The following is a 19,996-nucleotide window of genomic DNA, read 5'->3' on the forward strand; positions in this document are numbered from 1 at the left end:
GGAGCAATTATCCGCGCACTGTACGACGCGTTCCAAAAGCAACTCATTGTTTGGCTCATTGACGAGCGGGAGGCATCTATTCAGCCAATGTTTTTCAGTTTTCACCTATAGTCTTACATGTGAAAGGAGGGGTTTTAATTAAGGGAAAGGGACGCAATACTTAGTACCGTATCAGTCAGACTAACAGGTTTAGCGAATAGTTACCAGGAAACTTAACTACTGACAGCAGTGTATGAATTCTGTCTGCTTAAAGGTCCTTGTCCGTTCGTTCGTTGATTTACACAGGGTAAACAAACGGGCAGTGCTAATAATTGTTTGCTTTTGGAAGGCGCCTACGCTATAAGCCTTCCCAGTCACTGTTGTTCTATGACACATCTGCTATGATGTGGCAGAGTTTAAGCGGTACTACTTTTGAATCATACGTTAGCTTAGCGGTTACACACTTTTTAGCTGTATTTTTGTGTTATACGTTCAATTTTCTAGCATAACTAGTATACCCAATGAGAGAGTTTCGTTGACCAGTCAATATATTGTTGCTTGTTTTCAGTGCTATAGTATTCGTTTTGCCGCTGGCACCAGCAAAAAAGTAAAGGCTGGATTATGAAGGCGCTCTGTTGTTTATTCGGATTATCCACTCTGCTGTTATTACTACTGCTTACTGACCATGCAACTTGCAACGACCGGCCCTTCGTCGACGTTCCCATATCAAGTAAGTTACATTTTGTACATTGTACAAGTGTATAGGCCTATGTTTATATGACCGCCAACGCTTTGTGAGCACAAAAACGGGAACAAAATGCATTATTGTGGCATTGAAATTAATTGTTATAACGTATCTTTTTGGTTAACACTTTAGAGTTTGTGCTAGGAGTTGTATATGTGGTTTCAAAGTGTGTACAAAAGAGCATGAATATCAGGCGAAATAGGGAGTTAAGCTTCACTTCAAAACTTAAAATTGTAAACAAATCCAATCAGTACAGCTGTACTAAACATAGCAGCAAGCAGCTAATCTTTTGTGCATTCTAATATACTTCTTTTTAGACTATTTTAACACAAGCGCAATGCATATGTAAGTTTCTTTGTTAACAAAAAGTGATGACGGTTGATTACACATCCCCGGTCAAATCCACACCCACTCAATGTTTACCATTGGCGGTGAACTTAATAACAGTCTGCGAGTACAACTCATTTCAATGATGATAGCCTTAAGGCGCTTAACACGCCATTCAATACTACTCATTATCACACGTAGGGAAAACCAATTTCGGCAGAGTCTAATCCAATAAAGCAAGACACCTTCTGGGGCTTTTTCCCACCAGTTAGTTTCATCAGCCTATCCCCATGTGGCCCCGTTCATTGCACGCAGATTTTCCTTGTCAGTATTATAATTGTTGTGTAGTGGGATTCCCTGTGGACGTGCTATGCCTCGTGGGAGCGATAGCTGTCATTTGTTTCTCTGTTTGTTAGCGGATTTCCGGGCTCTCGTCAAAACGTGTGGGAACTGCTTTTTTGATCACGAACTAACATGGTGTTAAATTGAATGGCTTGTTTTTAGTGATTACAATGTATTGCGGTTTTTGTACTGCTAAGGAAATTCACCGATTTCTGTTACAAACCCCACCAAAACAGCAAATCATCCGATTTTTGTACATATACCCGTAAAAAGTGTGTGAAAACAAATTTTAGCGCCAATATGCTAGGCACAACGAGTCCCATTTTACAAATGTGGTTAATAATCGTTGGTTGTCGCATACATAAGCCTCAGTCCCTAGCGAATCTTTGCACCAACTAACAATAGAAATGTCCCCATAAGCGATCATTAAACGAACAATTGCGAACGATTATCCATTTCCTGTGTGTGTTTTTTAATTCAACGCGCTTGTTTTGTTATTTTCAAATGAGCCCCCGCCCTGAACACTAATCGCTATTGTGAAAAATAATACGTCCATCGCCCTTTTTGCGGCATTTACACGAAAGCAGTTGCTTTTCTAAACCCCATGGCCAGGCACAAACCTTACGTATATTGTGTGACAAAAACAACCCTGACCTTAATTGGCGTTGAATATTGTGATAAAGTCACTGTTATTTTATAAGGTTGTCATAATAGGCATATTTGCAACAACACAATATAAGAGAACAAACAGGAAAACGGAAATGGTGTAATATCACAGGCCAATGCATCGTGACGTATTGAGTCACGTGTTTTTGCACAAACAATTATGAGGTAACGGTTTGTCAGTAAAGTAGAGGCGTTAGTAATGTTTTGTCGGATGAACATTAGGCGAAACCTGGTGACTTTTCTTGACAATTTGAATCCTTACTAGATTCATGACATGTTTTTTTATCCCGGTTATTATATCATGAACAACTTTTGATATTACGACGGTTTTTGGTCACTTTTGTCCCAAAGTACACTGCAAAAGTTTCTTGAAATTTTCATACATGATAGTTATATAGAGCCAAGAAGTCCTCCTAAAATTCGCAATGTGTTTTTCCATTTCAAAAAAGGCAAAAATGGCGCCTAAAATTGACAAAGAGTAGTAAGTGTAGCACGATCTGCACCTGTTGGTCCGACCGCAACTGACGTCTTAGTGGTATTTTTTCTCATCAACACATCAAGGTACCTTCAGATGCGGTCGTCAGTGGTCAGACCAACGAATCATTGAGATCGATTTTATAGCTGAACATATGTCTTTCGGTGAGAAGATTGCCTCTGACAGTGTGTTAAATTGACGTATGTGTACTGTAACTAGCAATTGTTCCTCGATTTAAGTCATCCGTGATTATTTCGTTAAACCCCAGGAGCTCAATGTATTAATTTTTGATTTCTATTAGTTTCTGAATGGCTTACCAAGTTTTTAATAAATTTATAAACCTCTATTTGTACTATACAGTGCAAAATATACCATACAAAGTATGCAACAATAGTTTTGTCGGTTTAAAAAATGTTTTGTGGTCCGAGTTAGGAAATTCTAGTGTGACAAAAGATGTAACCTATGGTTAAACACAGACAAGTAGGGTAATTTGCACCCCATAATTTTCCAAAACCTCGACAAAACACAGATTCAAACCGATTTCCAACTCCACCGATGCGTAACGACCATACCACAGTGCCCATTGGACCGTTAACAGACATCCTACTGAAAAAAAATCGATTTTGTTTTTGTCAGTTGCTATTGTCACGAATAAAATTTTGACTCGGAAAAACGTCACAAACGGTTATTTACGTGAGATGACTGTGCGCTGATCCGGTGAAACTGATTCTCTTTCGATTACAAATCTCTCGTTGGTGCTTTTTTGGATGCTCGCTTGGTTGGCAAAGCAAATGTTTTGTTTCCTGTTTCGATAAAATTGCTTTTTAGGTTTTTTTCCAAGCAGTATTTTCACTTTGTCTGTTTACCTAGAAAGCGAATTTTTTTACAAAACGAACAGGTTTTTGCCCTCGTACTATACCCCGTGTTAAATAACAGTTTAATAACGCCAAGACCCAAATTGACCTTTTCAAGACGACACGGTACGGTTGATGTGTAACAAATATCAACTACAAGTTCATTACTCAATTTAAAGCCCACTGCCTTTCACAAAGACACAATGTTATATGTTAGGTCGTTTGCTGACTTAAAAGCTCACTGCTTCCAAGTGGTGTGTCGCTTTTAGTTATCAATCTCCGGAGTCATAGGCACGAACAACAAACTTATTGGTGCAGAAAATGATGTGATTGTCTCAAGCGAACGTCCTTCAATTCGCTACGCCGCTCCATCAATCGTTGTGTCGCTGTCATTGCGGTCTCTTGGTGCCATTGTTTGTGTATTGCACAAGATTACTGCACGCAGAGGGCAGAGTACGATTTAAAGACGGTTTAATCTCAATCAATATCATGCTTATGCCCAGAGTTGTCATCGACACGTACCCCAAAATGAGGAAAACCAAAAAAATAAATTTTCATACGAAACGAAACAAACGTTTTTAAACAAGTCTTTACATTTATAAGAGCTATGGCATTGAAGATAGAAGTTTTGTAATGGTTGAAAATACGACAAAATAAGGACCCAAGTAAAAAAGGAAATTTCTTAGGAATAAAGAAAATAAGGACAAATCTTAGAAATGAGGACGGTATGACAACCCTGCTTATACCTCATTATACGTGAAGGCTCTGTTAAAAAAATATCAATAAAAAAAAATAAAAAAAATCTGTGTATGTGGTTAAATAAAACAGCATTGGGGTTGAAAGTTTCTCAAACGTATGGTATAGCTAGCGTGTGCAACTGTTAATGCAACAACAAAAAATGGGAGTGTACGCTTCGTTAAGCTGGCCAACCAAGCCAATTTCGTCGAATTTCCTCCCATAAGTTTTTCAGAAATTTGAACCCAATCTATTGTGCCTCCTTTTTACTTGGAAAAGTCACAAACCATGCAGTCAAAGTTTAGATTTTTCACCCTTCGTCTCGCTTCGTAACAACTATTGATCTCACGGCCCGTTGCATGTTAATAAACCCGTGCTATTAGCAAACCACTCATCACTACCTCCCCCCATCCATGTTTTGTAAACTGTGGAAGAGGTCTTCGGCTCTTGACTGTGGCTAAATTGGTTGCTAGTAGTGGCAATTTTTCCAACGTCCCAACCTATCTAGGCCTATTTTGAACTGGGACGTAAGCCAATCAACATTCCGTTAGGTTTCGGTGTTGCCAATTTGAGCAATTTTACTTTTTTTTGTTAAAATATTCCCAAAATATTTAACGCCAAAAACGTATTTAGCACAAACAATACAACTTTAAGCAAAAATGTAAATTTTTTTTTCAACGAATCATATATGGCCCTTAGAATGATAATTTTTTGCGTACTGCCCCCAAAAGTAAGTTAAATCATAGTTCTCACCCCTTAAATCCGGTCTATTCACCACCAAAAGATTTACAGATAAATTTCGGAAGCATTTTAAATCCGCCTACTACATGCTAAAGACTAACCTATAAGGAACGCTGATTACGTAATACCTACACCCCCGTCCTTGCATGCGATCTTTAGAATCACGTGAATGTTTAAATGCAACTTATCTGTGTGAAACGACCCAAGTCGGTTCAGGGTCTAGTGACTTTAACGTCCCATGTCGCGGTACGGGTTCACGAAACTTTGATGTTTTTCCCTTGTTATTTGGCAATGTCTGAGCAACCTGAAATTTGATTCGTTTGATACCGTCCATATGGGATTTATCAATTTTCCTATTTTATCAACGCTTTTTTAGTCGAAACTTTAATTTTACGCATCAATATGTAGCCACAAATAAAGTTCTAACTGAATGTGTTGCGTTTTGTTGGTAAAAGTAACTCTTACTAGTTTATAAGTAGAGCGCATTGGTAATGCATGCAGGTGCTAGGACAAACCCACATTTGTTACATTAAAAATTCCTGGAGGTATTGTCACCACAAAAATTCTTGCCACATACCTTGCGTAGTGACCTGTAACCTTCTTGCAACCCGATAGCAAACCTTGTGACGTCACCGCACGTCTAACCGTCACAATGACGTCATCCGTCATCCGACCATTCATCAAGATTTAGGTGATCAGGGTCCAAAAACTCATAAAGACTTCAGAGTGTTGGTTTTAATCTACGTGGTCAGTCGCGGTGTGCTTTATGACTAAGTCAATTCAAATCATGGATTTTGGGGAATGAATTGGCGTTATGTGCGTTTAAGTGGTTCCGATTCAATCGCGGAAGCGTATTGAAGTGGCTATGGGTTGAAATGAGGTCAAAAAAGCTGCTGAATTAATGATTTTCTTTTCTCCTAAGTTCATGTAAGGCTGTTTTCTTACTTTTTCATTCCTTGTTACCATGGCAGTTGCCAAAACAGTAGGTTTTCGTAAAAAACCTTAAAACCGATAGACAAGCAAAATCCTTGTTGTCATAATTTTTGTCGGGCATTTTTCTTTAAACTTTAGCATCGTGGTGTTAATTATTTTGTTTTTCTGGAACTTTCCAGTTTCAACAAGAAAAAAACACAATGACTAAACATAAATCGACGTACAAGATTAAATGCTGTAAATTAGTGGTTTTCGTGACCATAAATAGATTTCCACCTGTACGGAAGCCATGACTCATCATAACACACTTTCACAGATCACGAGGTTTATGAAATAACACTCTTATGTCATGGCGCTTTCTCCTACAGTTGAAAATTTCTAATTTTGTGCAACTGATTTCTGAAACCTCACTTCGAGCTAAATTTATGTATTCAACGCTCTATTGAATAGCCGTGCGAATTTCCTTTGAAAACGCACTGAAGCGCGACGGCCCCTCGGGGTATTTGTTATAGCGACCCAACCTGTGTTACCATAACAACGGTTTCCTTGCCCTGTGACGTTAATGCGCAATTGCCAAAATACGAACTACCCCAGAAACCGGGGGTCGAAATACAATCCCAACTTAACTAACTAACTATCCAAGAGCAGTACCTATACATTGGGAAAGCCCCGGTGTGCACTTCTCCTAACGTGTAGCTAGCGATAGCTTTGTTTTGTGCGTCATATCGTTTCTGGTGCCTGTACTTTGACGTTGGCGCCAGCGTCTCTATCACTGTGGGCACAAAACAGACTACAGACTTTGTGTTAACGGCTAAGAGGTGTTGTTCGAAGTACTTTGACAAAAGTAATCCATTAACAACAGATGGATTTTAACTATCGACGTGATGTATGTTTTGTGATTTCTGTGTATTGTAAGACACTGACAATAACTGTATTAACAGAGCTTGAACCGAAATAGCTTCTATTGAAAGAATACGTTTTTTTACCGGCGTTTTGATATTGTGAAACCAAACATTTCTTACCTTTTAAACCTGGGTTACAACATCAAGGTACTGAATAGCTTTAAAAAATTGCATTGAAAGCGTAACACGCCTGTATACAATACGTGTATGTGCTTTATAGGCCTTGTAAATCTTCTTTTCACACGCGTAAGGCTTTTACCAACAACGCCTAACGCTGTAAAGCAAGTAATCTTTGTTTACAAACCGTTATAATGCGTCAAGTGGGTAAACTACATTATCGCCTTCCGTGACAACCGAACACAATTCCGTCGCTGCAGAGAGCTGTAAATCACCTTCATGATTCGACACACTTACTGTGCTCCAATTCACTTGTTGTAAAAAATACAGGACAAGTACTACCGGTTTTAGTGGTTGTTTACGCCTGTAATTCTCATGCTTTGTGCAAAAAGAGATTTCCAAGTGTGCCACAAAACTTTGTAATTTTTGTGTAGTTGTAACCCATTTCAGGCAAAATGCCTGTACCCATGACTACATTAAGAGTGCATTGTGATCTTATTCGTTGCCAAAAGCGTTCTAGCATAAAACATTACAGTTGTTTGCAAAACTTGTTTACCACGTATTGCAATGTTATGTGTACAAAAATAGTAACTTAGCGACATAGTCAAGTTCGAGACCCGCCAGTTGGCTTCTAACGGTAAATCTGACAGGTCTGCCGTATCTTGGTTTTTCGACCCTGATATCGTTTATCTTCAGTAGCTCTGGGGAGAAAAACAAAAACAGTCCATTGTAGCACCCATCAAGGCACAATCGTTCCGTTATTGACATTTCCTATACACATGGGACACTTATTTTACCACATAACAGACACTGTGTGATTTTACATTTATCCCAAATCGATTTCGATTACCACTGGCTATGTATGTCCCAAGTGACTTTTACCACAAGTCCAAATAGACTGGCGTTAGATATGTTCAATCATTTTCACTGTCCAGTTATTATAATGGCACTTGACCAGTCCAGTCGAGTATTCCGGAAGCAATTGACCCTTCACGCTGCGTACGCTGGCTACTTGATAAAACACACTTGGCACTTGTTTGTTTATCCCCGTAAAGTCGCTATACATACAACTCGACACGCTAGGGGATTTATTTGCACTCCCTGCATGTTACATCCGCACAAAGGCATGCCATGTTATCAGTTTTACATTCTACAAATTTGTTGAAATATAAAAACACATACAGCCCCTATTTCAGGGGTGCACAATCTTTTTGCGATGACGGCCGCATTACAGGTTCTTATTTTACCAATGGCCGCCAAGTGTCCCCATGTTTTTCGTTATTATTGATGTAAAGATGAAAAAGTTCAGATAGATTTTTACTTTATCTATTGATTTAGCTGAACGCTTTAGTAATCAATCTTAACTCTATCTATATTGCTACTTTGTGTGTTTGCTTGTTTTTGGTTGCACATAATAAGTGTACGCGACATGGCTAGTGGGCCAGTATTGTGTAATTTTTCATCCCAGTAAAATCAATTTAAACCAGTTTTTTCAAAGCTAAATGTCTAGCAAAACAGTTTTTGATTGTAACGTGCCGTTTTAAATGTACTGTGTATCAGAAGCTATAAGGATACACCTAGTGTAAGTAAGTTCAATGCATAATAATAGGTAGCGTCAATTCATCTATTGTTCGTTCGCTCTGGGCCCCAATATTTACTTGTGTTCGGGTCGGGTTACCCCGGTGCGGTTATTACACGCGCTCGGCTTATTAAATTATCCGATTAAATTCCATGGCTACACCCGAACGCTACGTGGTAATACGATTGTCCGCCTCTACGTGCACTGTATGGTGAACCCAAGGTCCATTTTCGGGTGTATGTGACCTTCTAAACTGGCCGCTGTTTATATAGTTGAATTTGAAACGTTACGAAGGGCCTATATATGATATTATATGTCATGTTATTCATACATGTTCGTGTTTTTGCTTATGTTTGTCAGTCTTGTGTTAGGAGAGTCAGAAAACATCATATTGGCCTGTTTTGTTAGTTTTTGTGGGGATATACCATTTCATAATGTACAAAAATGTAATAATTTGTGCTAATGTGTTCGCACCATTGGTAAAAAGGCTTTGATATTTGTTAAAAACTACATCTAGGACCAAAAAGCATTAAGAGGGGGGTAGTATGGAAATATAAGCACATATCTCTTCTTTGAAGCAGCCGCTTTACGTGGGGCCAGGAATTCGGCCTTTGGTTCGCAGGACACACTTTTAGTTGTGTAACCGCCGTTTGGGACCTTGTTTTTCGCCGCACTTACATGTATAGCGTTTGACTCGACACGTTTTGATACAAGCACTTAACGCAAGGTGAAAGAAACCCTTGTGTCCTCGCAGGTCAGGTTACTTGGGCGTGATTTGTGCCTTGTTCCATCTTAAGAGCTTCGGCTGTTTACTGACAAGTTAACGATTTTCCGTGCTACATATTTGTCCACTTTTTTGTATGAGCTACTTTCACGACATAATAAATGCATTTTTTAAATCGCTATGTGTTTAAAAAAAAACAAGGCGGTATTTTTGGTTTAAAATGGCAACGAGAGCGATTGCTAAAACATTTACAAAAAAGTGTTCACTACTTTTACATACAACTTTTCTGATACTGGTAAATTAATTTTTGATCAAACTTAAAAGCGTTTAGGGATTTCTCTCTTTGTTACAGAAGTTTAAACAGGAGCCCATTATTGAGCCTGTTTAAATGTTTACAGTGGACCATAGCCTACATTACATCGCCTTTGAATCTTTTAGCACCCATCGCACACACTTAGTCACGTATATATCTTCTTTTAGCTTTACCCAACCCCAAACCAACATTGCAGGATTTAACCAAACCCCAAATCCCAAGCTAATATTGCAGGGTTTAGCGCAACCCAGCAAATCAAGCGATTTTCTCAATTCTTCCCCAATTCAAATCCCCTTTCAAGCCCAGTCGTTTGGATAGGCTGTCACCACTTCGGAGACCTATTCAAGTGCACATATTCGCAGCCTTTTGAACAACGACACCTTCTAATTCAGGCGCTATTGTAGATGTTGAATGATATAGGGTGTGGTTAGTGATGATTGTTGTCAATCTGTCTAGCATTGGTTCAATTGAGGAGAAGTTTTTTGTCGCCTTCGTAGATCCCGCCCTAATCTTGAAAATTAAACAAATCATGGCTCCTGATATGATCTCACTTTGTGACGTCACAATTGCGTTGACGGGATGTTGTCATGCATGACTGCACCCGCTCCCTGATTACAAGTTATTTACGAGAGATAAATTAATTTTAATTTCAAAAAACGATTCTATTTGAATAAGGCAATGATGATGCTAATTTAAGGTGAATCAAATTTCCTTGGTTTTCTATCAGATGATTTTATTTCTTGGTTGCTTTTTATAAATACTTTAATAAAAAGAAGGGATATTTCGTATTTAATAATCATATTGTCTATTTCAGTGACAGAGACAGATAATGCTTAGTTTGACCGCTCTCAAAATTGCATTAGAGTTCAGTTCAATTACCAACGAGCATTCAAATACACAGCAGTGAATGGAAAATGTTCGCTCTTTTTAACCTTCTTATGATAACTGAACCCATTTATGTATTCCTCGCGGTTTCATCTGTCCAAATTCTGGTCAGGCGAAAGCGAACTTGTTTATTCGTCTCTTGATTCGGCCGGGTCCAATTTAGCCCGAGTCTAAGGGTCCTCTAAATGCCAACGCATTCACTATTGGCATAGTAACCCACTTCAGACTCTACTAACCCCAGCTAAGGCCTTGGAGTGCTTTGGCGTGACTAAGCGTCCGTTGTCATCACACAGAAAACTAAGTGCAACCTCTTGATTACGTCATCAGGGCTGTGAAGTTTTAATCTTTTTTCGTCATTAATGAAATTGAAAGTTAGAAGTTGGTTAAACTACCAAGAAATGAGTTTAAATCACAAGTCCGGTTAATGCTACAGCGTGATTTGTCTTAATCGTCTGTTTACACTGTTTTATGTGATTTAAACCGTTTAACACGTGTCCATTAAACACAACAGACTTGGTTGAAAAACATAGACTAGGCTGTTTTTATTGCGTGGCTTTTTTATTGATTGTAGAGGTGCTTGTTGTAGAAAGCTTAATACCACAGTAATTGCAATAGTCAAACAAACACTTTTCAAGAAGTCGTGTTATCAACAACACTATCAGCGAAAGACGTGTTTTTTGGAAACCGAATTTCAGTTGATATAAATCTTCAGTTGCCGGTTCGATTATGTTTGGCCATTCACTCCTGGTTTTACGAGATATAAAAGATAAAACTTGATGCCAGACAACAATTAAATCATAAGAAGACTCCCTTGTCTTGTACACTATAGTGCAGAAAGGAGGGGTTGTTTTAAGCCGTGTTTTTCGTTTAATCGCTAGTCATATTAGGCTTTAAATTGTGTTTGAAAAAGTATTTTTTTACCGAAGGTTAGCGTAACTAATTTAAACTTAATGCAATATTGTATTTTTTCAAAATCACTGTTTAGCGTTGGTAGTTAGAAAACACTTATTTTGACTGCCACAGTTTAAAAAAACGACCTTTACCCATTTCTTACTTCACGTTGACAATTTCGTAACCGTATTGCGCCATACCCCGTTTCAAAGTGCAAAACACCCGTGACCGAACGCCCTATGTGACTGCCATGCCATACTCCTATATAATTAATGATCTTGACAAACGTATACTTCCTCTACCTAACCCATATGCGTGTGAATGTGTATTGGGGTGTAGAGCCTTAAACGACCACTCAGGAAACGATCGTTTGTCGTGTAATAAACATGGCTTTAAATGAAACGTCCAGCTGTCTCATAAGTTTGAGAACTCCTCAACGGCGTGTGTTTGTGAAAGGAGTTGATTGTGACCACCTGTCAGACCTGTTACGTCACAAACGGACGACGTTGCGTCATCGGACAGCGGGAGTTCGGCGGATTTGCGTGTTTACTTTTAAGACATCAAATAAATACGATCGTCTGGTTTGTGAGTTAAGAGAGTGACGCAAAATCAGTTGATCAATCGCAAAAAAAACTTGTTTTATGCGCATGCGCAGGGACCGCCGATTATCGAATTATTGAAATAACGCAATGTTTTTACAATTTTGGCTGGAGATGTATCTTAGGCCGGGCTTTTCGGGTCAAATTCGGTCTTTAGTTTCAATAAAACGTTGGGCCTGACTTAAATATGTGCACCATTTTCACTAATCTAATTTGATCTTCGGGTTCGGGTTCGGGTCGGCTTTAGGCTTCAATTTAAGCCCATCTACAACTCTGTGCTATTTACCAAATGCTAATTTGCAAAGTTTGTTAACACATCTGTTAGTTGAAGCTTTAGCGAAAAGGCAAACCCTCAACACATTACTTCATAAAAAATAGATTTTCTGTATAGGTCTTTGCGAAACGACTTTATTTATCTACTTACAGATCTAAAAACTGAAGCTTTTTCTTCACCCAACGCTACCAAGTACAAGTCGATGAGGATTTACGATGGAAAACTGTACGTGGGAGGCAAAGAAAACCTTTACATCCAGAATGCAGGTAATTTAAATGTTAACCATTAACCAACTAGTACAAGTTAAATGTACATACACTTCCTGAAACTTGATTAGGGATTTTCCTTTCTGGCAGTTTAACATGGGTAGTTTTGTTGTGTGGGTGGGTTTATGGACTTGTAGAAAAATCTGTTTATAAGACTCTGTTCATACATTACACCATGAAGGTCTCATGCTACCTAAACTTGCCGCTGTTTATATACAAGCCTTTCCAACACAAAATATGCTTTGTTTTGTTTTAAAATGTTATACGCCTAAGATTTAGAGTCTAGGATTTAAAAAAATAAAGGGAATAAACGCATTTTTTCATTCCAAAAAAAACTGTTGTTTATTATTCGATACGTAATATAGATGCAGTGAACTTCAAATAATCCAGGTCCGTATGCACCCCAAAAAAAATTCCGGATAAGGCAAAGATCCGGATTAACCGATGTCATATAGAGTCTTACCACATTACAAATCATTTGCACCTCAAGTTTTTTTCCGAATTAGGCGAAGATCCGGATTAACCCCAATCCGGTTACAAAGTTTACTCTAAATACGTAGATTCTTCCAAGGAAAAACGTACCTAGCCTCGTGCCTAGACCATTTTTGAGGCATATTCCATGTAAAAAATGCACTTTCATTTTAGATAACATATCTATAAGAAGTGGAGAACCTGTCCTTTGGCAAGTTAAAACAACCGACAAGGAACAATGCCGTAGTCTGCCCGACTCTGTAGCAGGAGCTAATGGTGAAAATTGCTTCAATTTCGTACGAAATGTTCTGCCTTACAACTCCACACATATGGTTCTCTGTGGCACAATGACCATCAACCCGAAAAACGCTTTTCTTAGGCTACAGGTGATTACAAAAATATCTTTGTGTAGTAAATCTCGGTTAATCCGGACCCGTTTAGATTAACTAATGTCGAATAGTTCAAGCCTTACCTTATTACAAATCGTTTGTTCCACATAGTTTAACCGAATAAAGCGAAGATCCGGATTAACCGAATCCAGTTTTACCAAGGTGTACTGTAATTTCTAATGATTGTACTAGCGCAGTGGTTTTCAACCTTCCATGGACCGTGGCCCCATAAAAGTGTCATTTTTGGCTCGTGGCCCCCTTCATGTAACCTTGTAAGTCCTGTGGCCCCCTTAAAATGTAAATGACAAACTCGTGTGGAAATTGGATACTCATATCGGCTTTAAACGCAGATCGAATAGAGTAAATAAGGGTCCGCATTCGTAAAAAGCATCAATATAGACAAATAGTATGCAAAATAGTTGATTAAATTAGGGAATTTTTAGTGGGTGTTTCTGATAAATCTACACCTGTGGCCCCCCTGAACACAGTTCATACATGTTGTTGTTTAAGGAGTTCAATCGTGTTGGAATTTGTAACAACATTTTCTGTTGTTGCTTCAAATTGGAAAACAATTTTTGTTGGCCTTTTTTTGTTGGTTATGGCGATGAATTTGTTTTTCGAGAGTTTAACTCGTGGATTTAGTTTGACTGGGGTTAAACCATGTTTACACCTAAATCCAAGACTAAAGTGGACGAAAATAGTGTACAAATAGATAGAAAAAAAATTAAAATTTATTGCACATTTTTACTTGGTTCATTTTTTTTCTATGTACCGCGTTGTTTCCATGTCTAGGTCGACAAAACTGCACAGTAAACCTCGGTTAATCCGGACACGTTTGGACCAAAAAAATTGTCCGAACTATGCGAAGATCCGAATTGAGCGAATCCTATTTAACCGAGGATTTTAATTTATCCACAAAAACTATGATATGTTTTAAAACTGTTTACTACAGTGGTTAACCTACACTTCTACTTTTTCCCTAAAAACACGAATACTCAAATCTTATTTTCTTTAGGATAACACCATTCACGAGGATGACGTCATCTTGCAGCCTCTTTGCAGCAAAGAACCGAGCGAAGCACTGACGTCACAGAGGGTGCAGAGCGACGGAGCGTTCTCAAGCTTCATCTCAACTTCACGACCTGGCAAAGCGATGAAAATTATCAAAAATCTTCCAAACTCCCCACCTCTACATTCAACTCAGGGCCGAGGAAAAATGATCGATGGTAAGTCTTACCTTGAGTTAAAGGAGTAAAATAAGAATCAACTGTTTGAAAATTCTACTAACGTAAGAACTCACATCAGACAAACTTTGCCAAATACCAATGAATGGCAAATATTTGAAGCAAATTGTGGGAAAATGCTGACAATAAGGGCTATCAGTGTTGGGGGGAGGTTTTCTGATAATGATTGCAGTAACACTGACTTAATAACGTAGTCCCTAAGATTAAGTTTAGTTCCTAACCCTATCCCAGCAAACTTTGTGTGTTGTTCTTATGTTTATAGCTCTACCAAGTGTTTTAAGACAATAACTGTTTAGGGAGTTTTATTATGGAATATAACTCTGTTAGCGTATAACATCTGTGTAACTGGTTGTTTAACAGTTTTGATTCGACAAAAGTTTAAAATTTAGATATTTTAAGGAAGTAATTTAGACATTTAGCAAACAATTTACAAGTAGAAAGTCTAACTGAATAACTGTTAGGAAATCACTTCGTTTAACTACAAAACTTGTTAACGGGCAAAAAAAGACACTGAAAAAACACACACTTTGTATTTGTCGAATTTTAAGAACCTTATGAAGGTCAAAAAAGCACATACACGACCAAGCAACCGCACTTGCAATTTTATTGACACTATCTTGCATGTGCAAACTTATGCTAATGTGTTTCGTGGAATTGTTTGCATACGACAATATTGATTATCAACGGTAAACAACATGATATAGGAGCTCCTCCTTGAAACTGATGTTCTGTTAGGAAGGCGTCCTCTGTCTGACATAGTTGGTAACGTTCAATGTGCAACAAATTGTAGAAAGTGGAAACTGATGTAAAATACGTAGGTTGTTGAATGTCACTGTAAGGGCTAAAACTTCCTTTAGAGTTTCTGTAACTTATTGGACAAACAAACAGCTATGCAACGTTGTAATTTACGCGTTGCCTAAGTGTAGGCGATAATTTAGGTTAGTTACTTTGAATTCACAATGTTCAACTAATATAAACATATCACCAATAAGATAAGGCCCGCCATTGTGAGTATGTTATCGAGAATTTACTAAACGTTAAAACGATCATTATAGTGTCATTAAAACAATGTATTGTAGGTACACATCGCTTTCTCCTTCATTTACAAACATAAAATCTAGTTTTCCACCTAGCTTCAAAAAGCGCTTGTTTAAGTCAATACATGAAAAACGACTTGGCTTTAAAGCATTTGCGCACTTTGGTACCTCCCAAGTATACCAAGTACTTGAATTCAAACATAGTTTAAACTCATTGTCGCTCAGTCAACACGTGTTATCAGACCACAGACGGCAATTAGGCGAAAAAACTTTACCCTATTCCAATTCTGCTCGGCTGTTTTGCGCTGTACAAGCACACTTGAGATTTGTAGCACTTTGGCAGTGTTTAAGTACGCAGTTATAACTCTGATCCAAGTCCTGCCTGTCTGAGTGAGTGAGCCTAATCCATTGTGATTGGTTACACGGTTTTTGGCTTTATCTAACTACCGCCTTTGGTGAAACTTGCTTAATAATGTTGTCTGTATTCACTTACTTATAGGTATACAAATTAATGAATTACACGCAATTAAGTCGAATCTCGTGTTTGTGCAACCTAAAAATCAACATATGCTTTTACCAATACGTGTTTTCTGTTTTTCCAGTTTCCAAATCCCGTTAAAGGCCATTAAGAATTTAATTTTATTATATCTTGACCTAATTTTATAGTTTGAAAGGCATCTGCGTACTTCCATTGCGAAAGCGTTTTGCGCTGCTATTGAATCTAATCCTAAGGGTCGCATATTCCATAATTCGGTGGAGTAAAACGCTCTATATCTATAACATACTTACTTCGTATGCGGGAGGTGCATAGAGGTAAACAATTAATATTTCATAGGACTGACGCATACAAAACCGACATGAACTCACTTGTACCAACTTTTCTTGCAGACAATTCTCAGTTTATTGCATCATTTCTTGCTGATGACGTCATGATGGGACATACCATGAAGAAAGCTTATTTCGTGTTTAACGAAAACACTCCAGACCTGATAGGCAACCAATACGGGACTCGTATTGCACAGGTAGGGGATTTTTTTGTTTTTGTCTATGCCACAAAATTACCATTTTAAGGGTTCTAAAAGTGTTTGGTCAAAAAAGTGCGGGGTTGTTTACGAGTATTTTAAGTTGGGTCATTTACAAAGCGAGTTACATTTACGAAGTGAGGGTGCTAAAAAGAGTTGGGTCAAAGAAGTGAGGAGTTGTACATGAGTATTTTAAGTCGAGTCATTTACAAAGCGAGTACAATTAGAGTCAAAACATTTCAAGAGTCATAAAAAGAGTTTGGTCAAAATAGTGAGGAGTTGTACACGAGTATTTTGAGTCTAGTCATATGCAAAACGAGTATTATTCGAATCAGAATATCACATGTGTCCTAAAAACAGTTTGGTCAAAAAAGTGAGGAGTTGTACACGTGTCTTTTGAGTCTGGTCATTTACAAAACGAGTGCAATTCGAGTCAGACCACTTTAAGGGTGCTAATAAAGAGTTGGGTCCAAAATGTAAGATGTTGTTTACGAGTATTTTGAATCGGGTCATTTACAAAGCGAGTACAATTAGAGTCCGAGTCTTGGTATTCAATGACGTAAGTCAGTTCTAGAACAAGAACTGAAAATCCTATTTTAAAACTTGTTCCTCAAGTTGGGTCTAGAGAGCAATTGAGTTGGGGTTAGAAGTCCCCTTGTTCTTAAGTGCTGTATCGTGGTTACAATACTGACGTCTGTTGCTGTTATAAAATCACTTGTTCCCCATAAAAAACAGTGGATCGCTTCCCTTAAATCTTAACTTACCACAATAGGATAGAAACTGCCTGGTTACCACACTTCCAATGGACAAAGCGTGGGTTTTTCTACAAAACTAATTTCTCGTGCGATAGTTGGCGAAATTACGACACAAATGTCAAGCCCGAATCAAGACTGTTTTATTTAAACTTTAGCCATAATTCGAACCTAAACCGCCCCGAAAATACTAACTTTCAGTCTTTAGATGTCTTATATTTAGGGAAGCAGAACTGTCGAGTCTTTGGACGCTCATGTATTAACAAAACAGTCCACCAGGCTGTTTTACAACCTCAATTCCTGGCTTAGGCCATTGGAATAAGTTGCAGTATAATCTGCAGCCGGAAAAGTGTCAAAAAATAGGGGTTGTGATTTGTTTACTATACAGCAACATATGTACTGTAGAGCTCTTTATACAATTGCCAGAAGAGCTCTATAAAGATGATATTATGTCTGGAAAAACGGCTAAAATGTTTGCACTTTACTTTCTTGCTTAAAAACGTTAAGAAAGATACGAAACGGCGCAGTTGCGTTTGTTCATAACAGTTTTCGGTCCTTTTCATGTTAAGCAGCGACAAAGAACTCGAGTATCAAGTTTCATACTGATAACAATACAACGAAATTCCCGAGGTGAAGACCTCAATTTTGACGGAACTTGAATTCACATACAATGACAGCGAAATCAAGACTCTATTTTTACCCCTATTTAGAAAAGGCACCTTTCGGTTTCGTCAAAAAATCCCACTTCCCAAAAATTGCTGTTCTGTGTTTTTTTAACATAGAGAAGTAACAACGAAATGTTATGTAAAGCTATGCACTTGTACCCAAATGGACCCTTCTTTTTACCCACAGGCCCCCAAAACGTGAACATTTATAAGAAACAACTATTTTGTTGAAATTAGTAACCCCTTAGAATTAATAAAGATGTTTTCTTTCTTGTTTAGTGCAAATCAACACATACACTTTGATTTTGCTTTATTTATCGATTTGCCAACGATTTTCATCCAAAATTATTGAGATCATTAAACAATATCACGAGATATGTTTGTTTAAACTATTATTTTGCTTAACAGTTGTGTGCCAACGATCTTGGAGGAAGCTGGCAATCATCTGAGTTTACGTCGTTCCTGAAGGTTCCGCTGGTTTGTCAGTCACAGGGAACACAACCTTTTCAATTTAGCGAAGCCACTGACATTACAATATCCTCGGACGGTATCATATACGGAACTTTTACCCGCAAGGTAAAAATTACAGTTTTTGTAACCCTTAAGGTAGGTAACAAAAATAGTTTTTTACCCTTAGGTACAACAACGAAAAATATTTTTTTCTTAAGGTACAATAACGAAAATGAAATAATTTTATTATTTTGAAATATGCGCAAACCTCAAGTGGTTCATTAAGAACATGGTTCATTAAGAACAAGATTGGTAAAAATACACAACTAGTAATCTAAATCCACCGGTCTTTGATGGCTCTTTACAATGCAATTTTTACAATGCATTGGTTTACCCATTGGTTTCACCCTTTGAAACAAATATTAAAAGCGTTAATTAAGATAAACATAAATTCATACCTGGGATCAGTCCTGAAGCATCTATGTTGTCCAGCGATCACGACACACTCATATATAAGCATAATACGACTTCCCATTTACCGGTCACCAAGCAATCCAAAATAGCAAGGCGTAGCTAGTAAATTGTAATGCGTATAGTTTTGGTTAGAACTAAAAACAACGCAGTGTGGAATGTATGAGGAAAAAAAATAACAAATCAGATTCCCACTTTCTGCCAAGTCACAAAATACTACGCAATAGTAGTTCTAATGCATACCTTGTCGTTGCAACGTCATAGTTAATATCACGCATGACTGGTGTTACGCCAATGACGTCAACGACAAGCTAAAGTTACTGAAAAACGGTCTGCAAACCGGTTTTCTATTTAAATCGCCTCGTACCTGTGGTTTACCGCTGAAAATGATATGTAACCCTTTTTTATCACGGCTTGGTGAGAGAGGACATTTCTGATTCGGGAAATTTTTTATCTTAATGAAAGTAAATTACAGACTCGGTTTTACTAGCAACCAGAATTGATTTAAAACAAACTTTTATTTTTTCAAAATTTGTGGCCGCCGTTGATATACTTTAATGAAATTGAACATAATGTACCTAGCCGCTTACAAATTTAATGATATTGCTTTATTAGACCTAACAAATATGCTGAAAAATACCTCATTTTATATTTTAATAAGCTGAAAAAAAACTGGCACAGACAGCACAAATGAATATGTAACGTTTTTTTCCAGAACCAGGATTTTCAAATGTCTGCACTTTGTGCTTTCAAGCTAAAAGATGTACAAGAAGCTTTCCACAGTTCTCAGTTTTACAGCGCCGATTCTGAAAGTCTACAAAAAGTTTCAAATGCGGTAAAAAATATTTGCAGTCGTTATTCGGTAAAAAAGTTCAAATGTTAAGAACCAGTGTAACTTATTATTGGTCCTAGCAGAGTTGTAAACGGACATGAAATTGGAACCCGATCCTGGCCCGAACCCGTATCGTTTTTGAGAAGCCCGTTTAGGTTTTTAAGTTTGATTTACAGACCTTTACATTGAAGCCTTAGGAAAGACCAAGACAACTAACACAATCGACGATAGGTCTTTAACAAGGCGTTTTAGGACTGTTTGACATTAGGTCAGGTCCAGCAACTGGCTACTTAGCTTGATAAGAAAAATAGTTACA

At 37.9% G+C, this 19,996-nt stretch overlaps 1 protein-coding gene across 2 annotated transcripts in view; it reads left to right on the forward strand.

Moving 5' to 3' along the window:
* The window catches only part of LOC145231988 (semaphorin-3D-like), a 30,170-nt gene that overhangs the window by 2,005 nt on the left and 8,169 nt on the right, over positions 1-19,996 (forward strand). For both annotated transcript variants that reach the window (XM_080096467.1, XM_080096468.1), the window contains exons 2-8: positions 548-709; positions 12,234-12,347; positions 12,993-13,204; positions 14,223-14,433; positions 16,377-16,510; positions 18,336-18,503; positions 19,564-19,683. In XM_080096467.1, coding sequence (XP_079952593.1) covers positions 601-709; positions 12,234-12,347; positions 12,993-13,204; positions 14,223-14,433; positions 16,377-16,510; positions 18,336-18,503; positions 19,564-19,683 — 1,068 coding nt within the window. In that variant the 5' untranslated portion in view covers positions 548-600. The remainder of the gene's footprint in view (positions 1-547; positions 710-12,233; positions 12,348-12,992; positions 13,205-14,222; positions 14,434-16,376; positions 16,511-18,335; positions 18,504-19,563; positions 19,684-19,996) is intronic.

This window comes from Phallusia mammillata, chromosome 6 (genome assembly GCF_965637545.1).
Source record: "Phallusia mammillata chromosome 6, kaPhaMamm4.hap1.1, whole genome shotgun sequence".
Taxonomy (NCBI): domain Eukaryota; kingdom Metazoa; phylum Chordata; class Ascidiacea; order Phlebobranchia; family Ascidiidae; genus Phallusia; species Phallusia mammillata.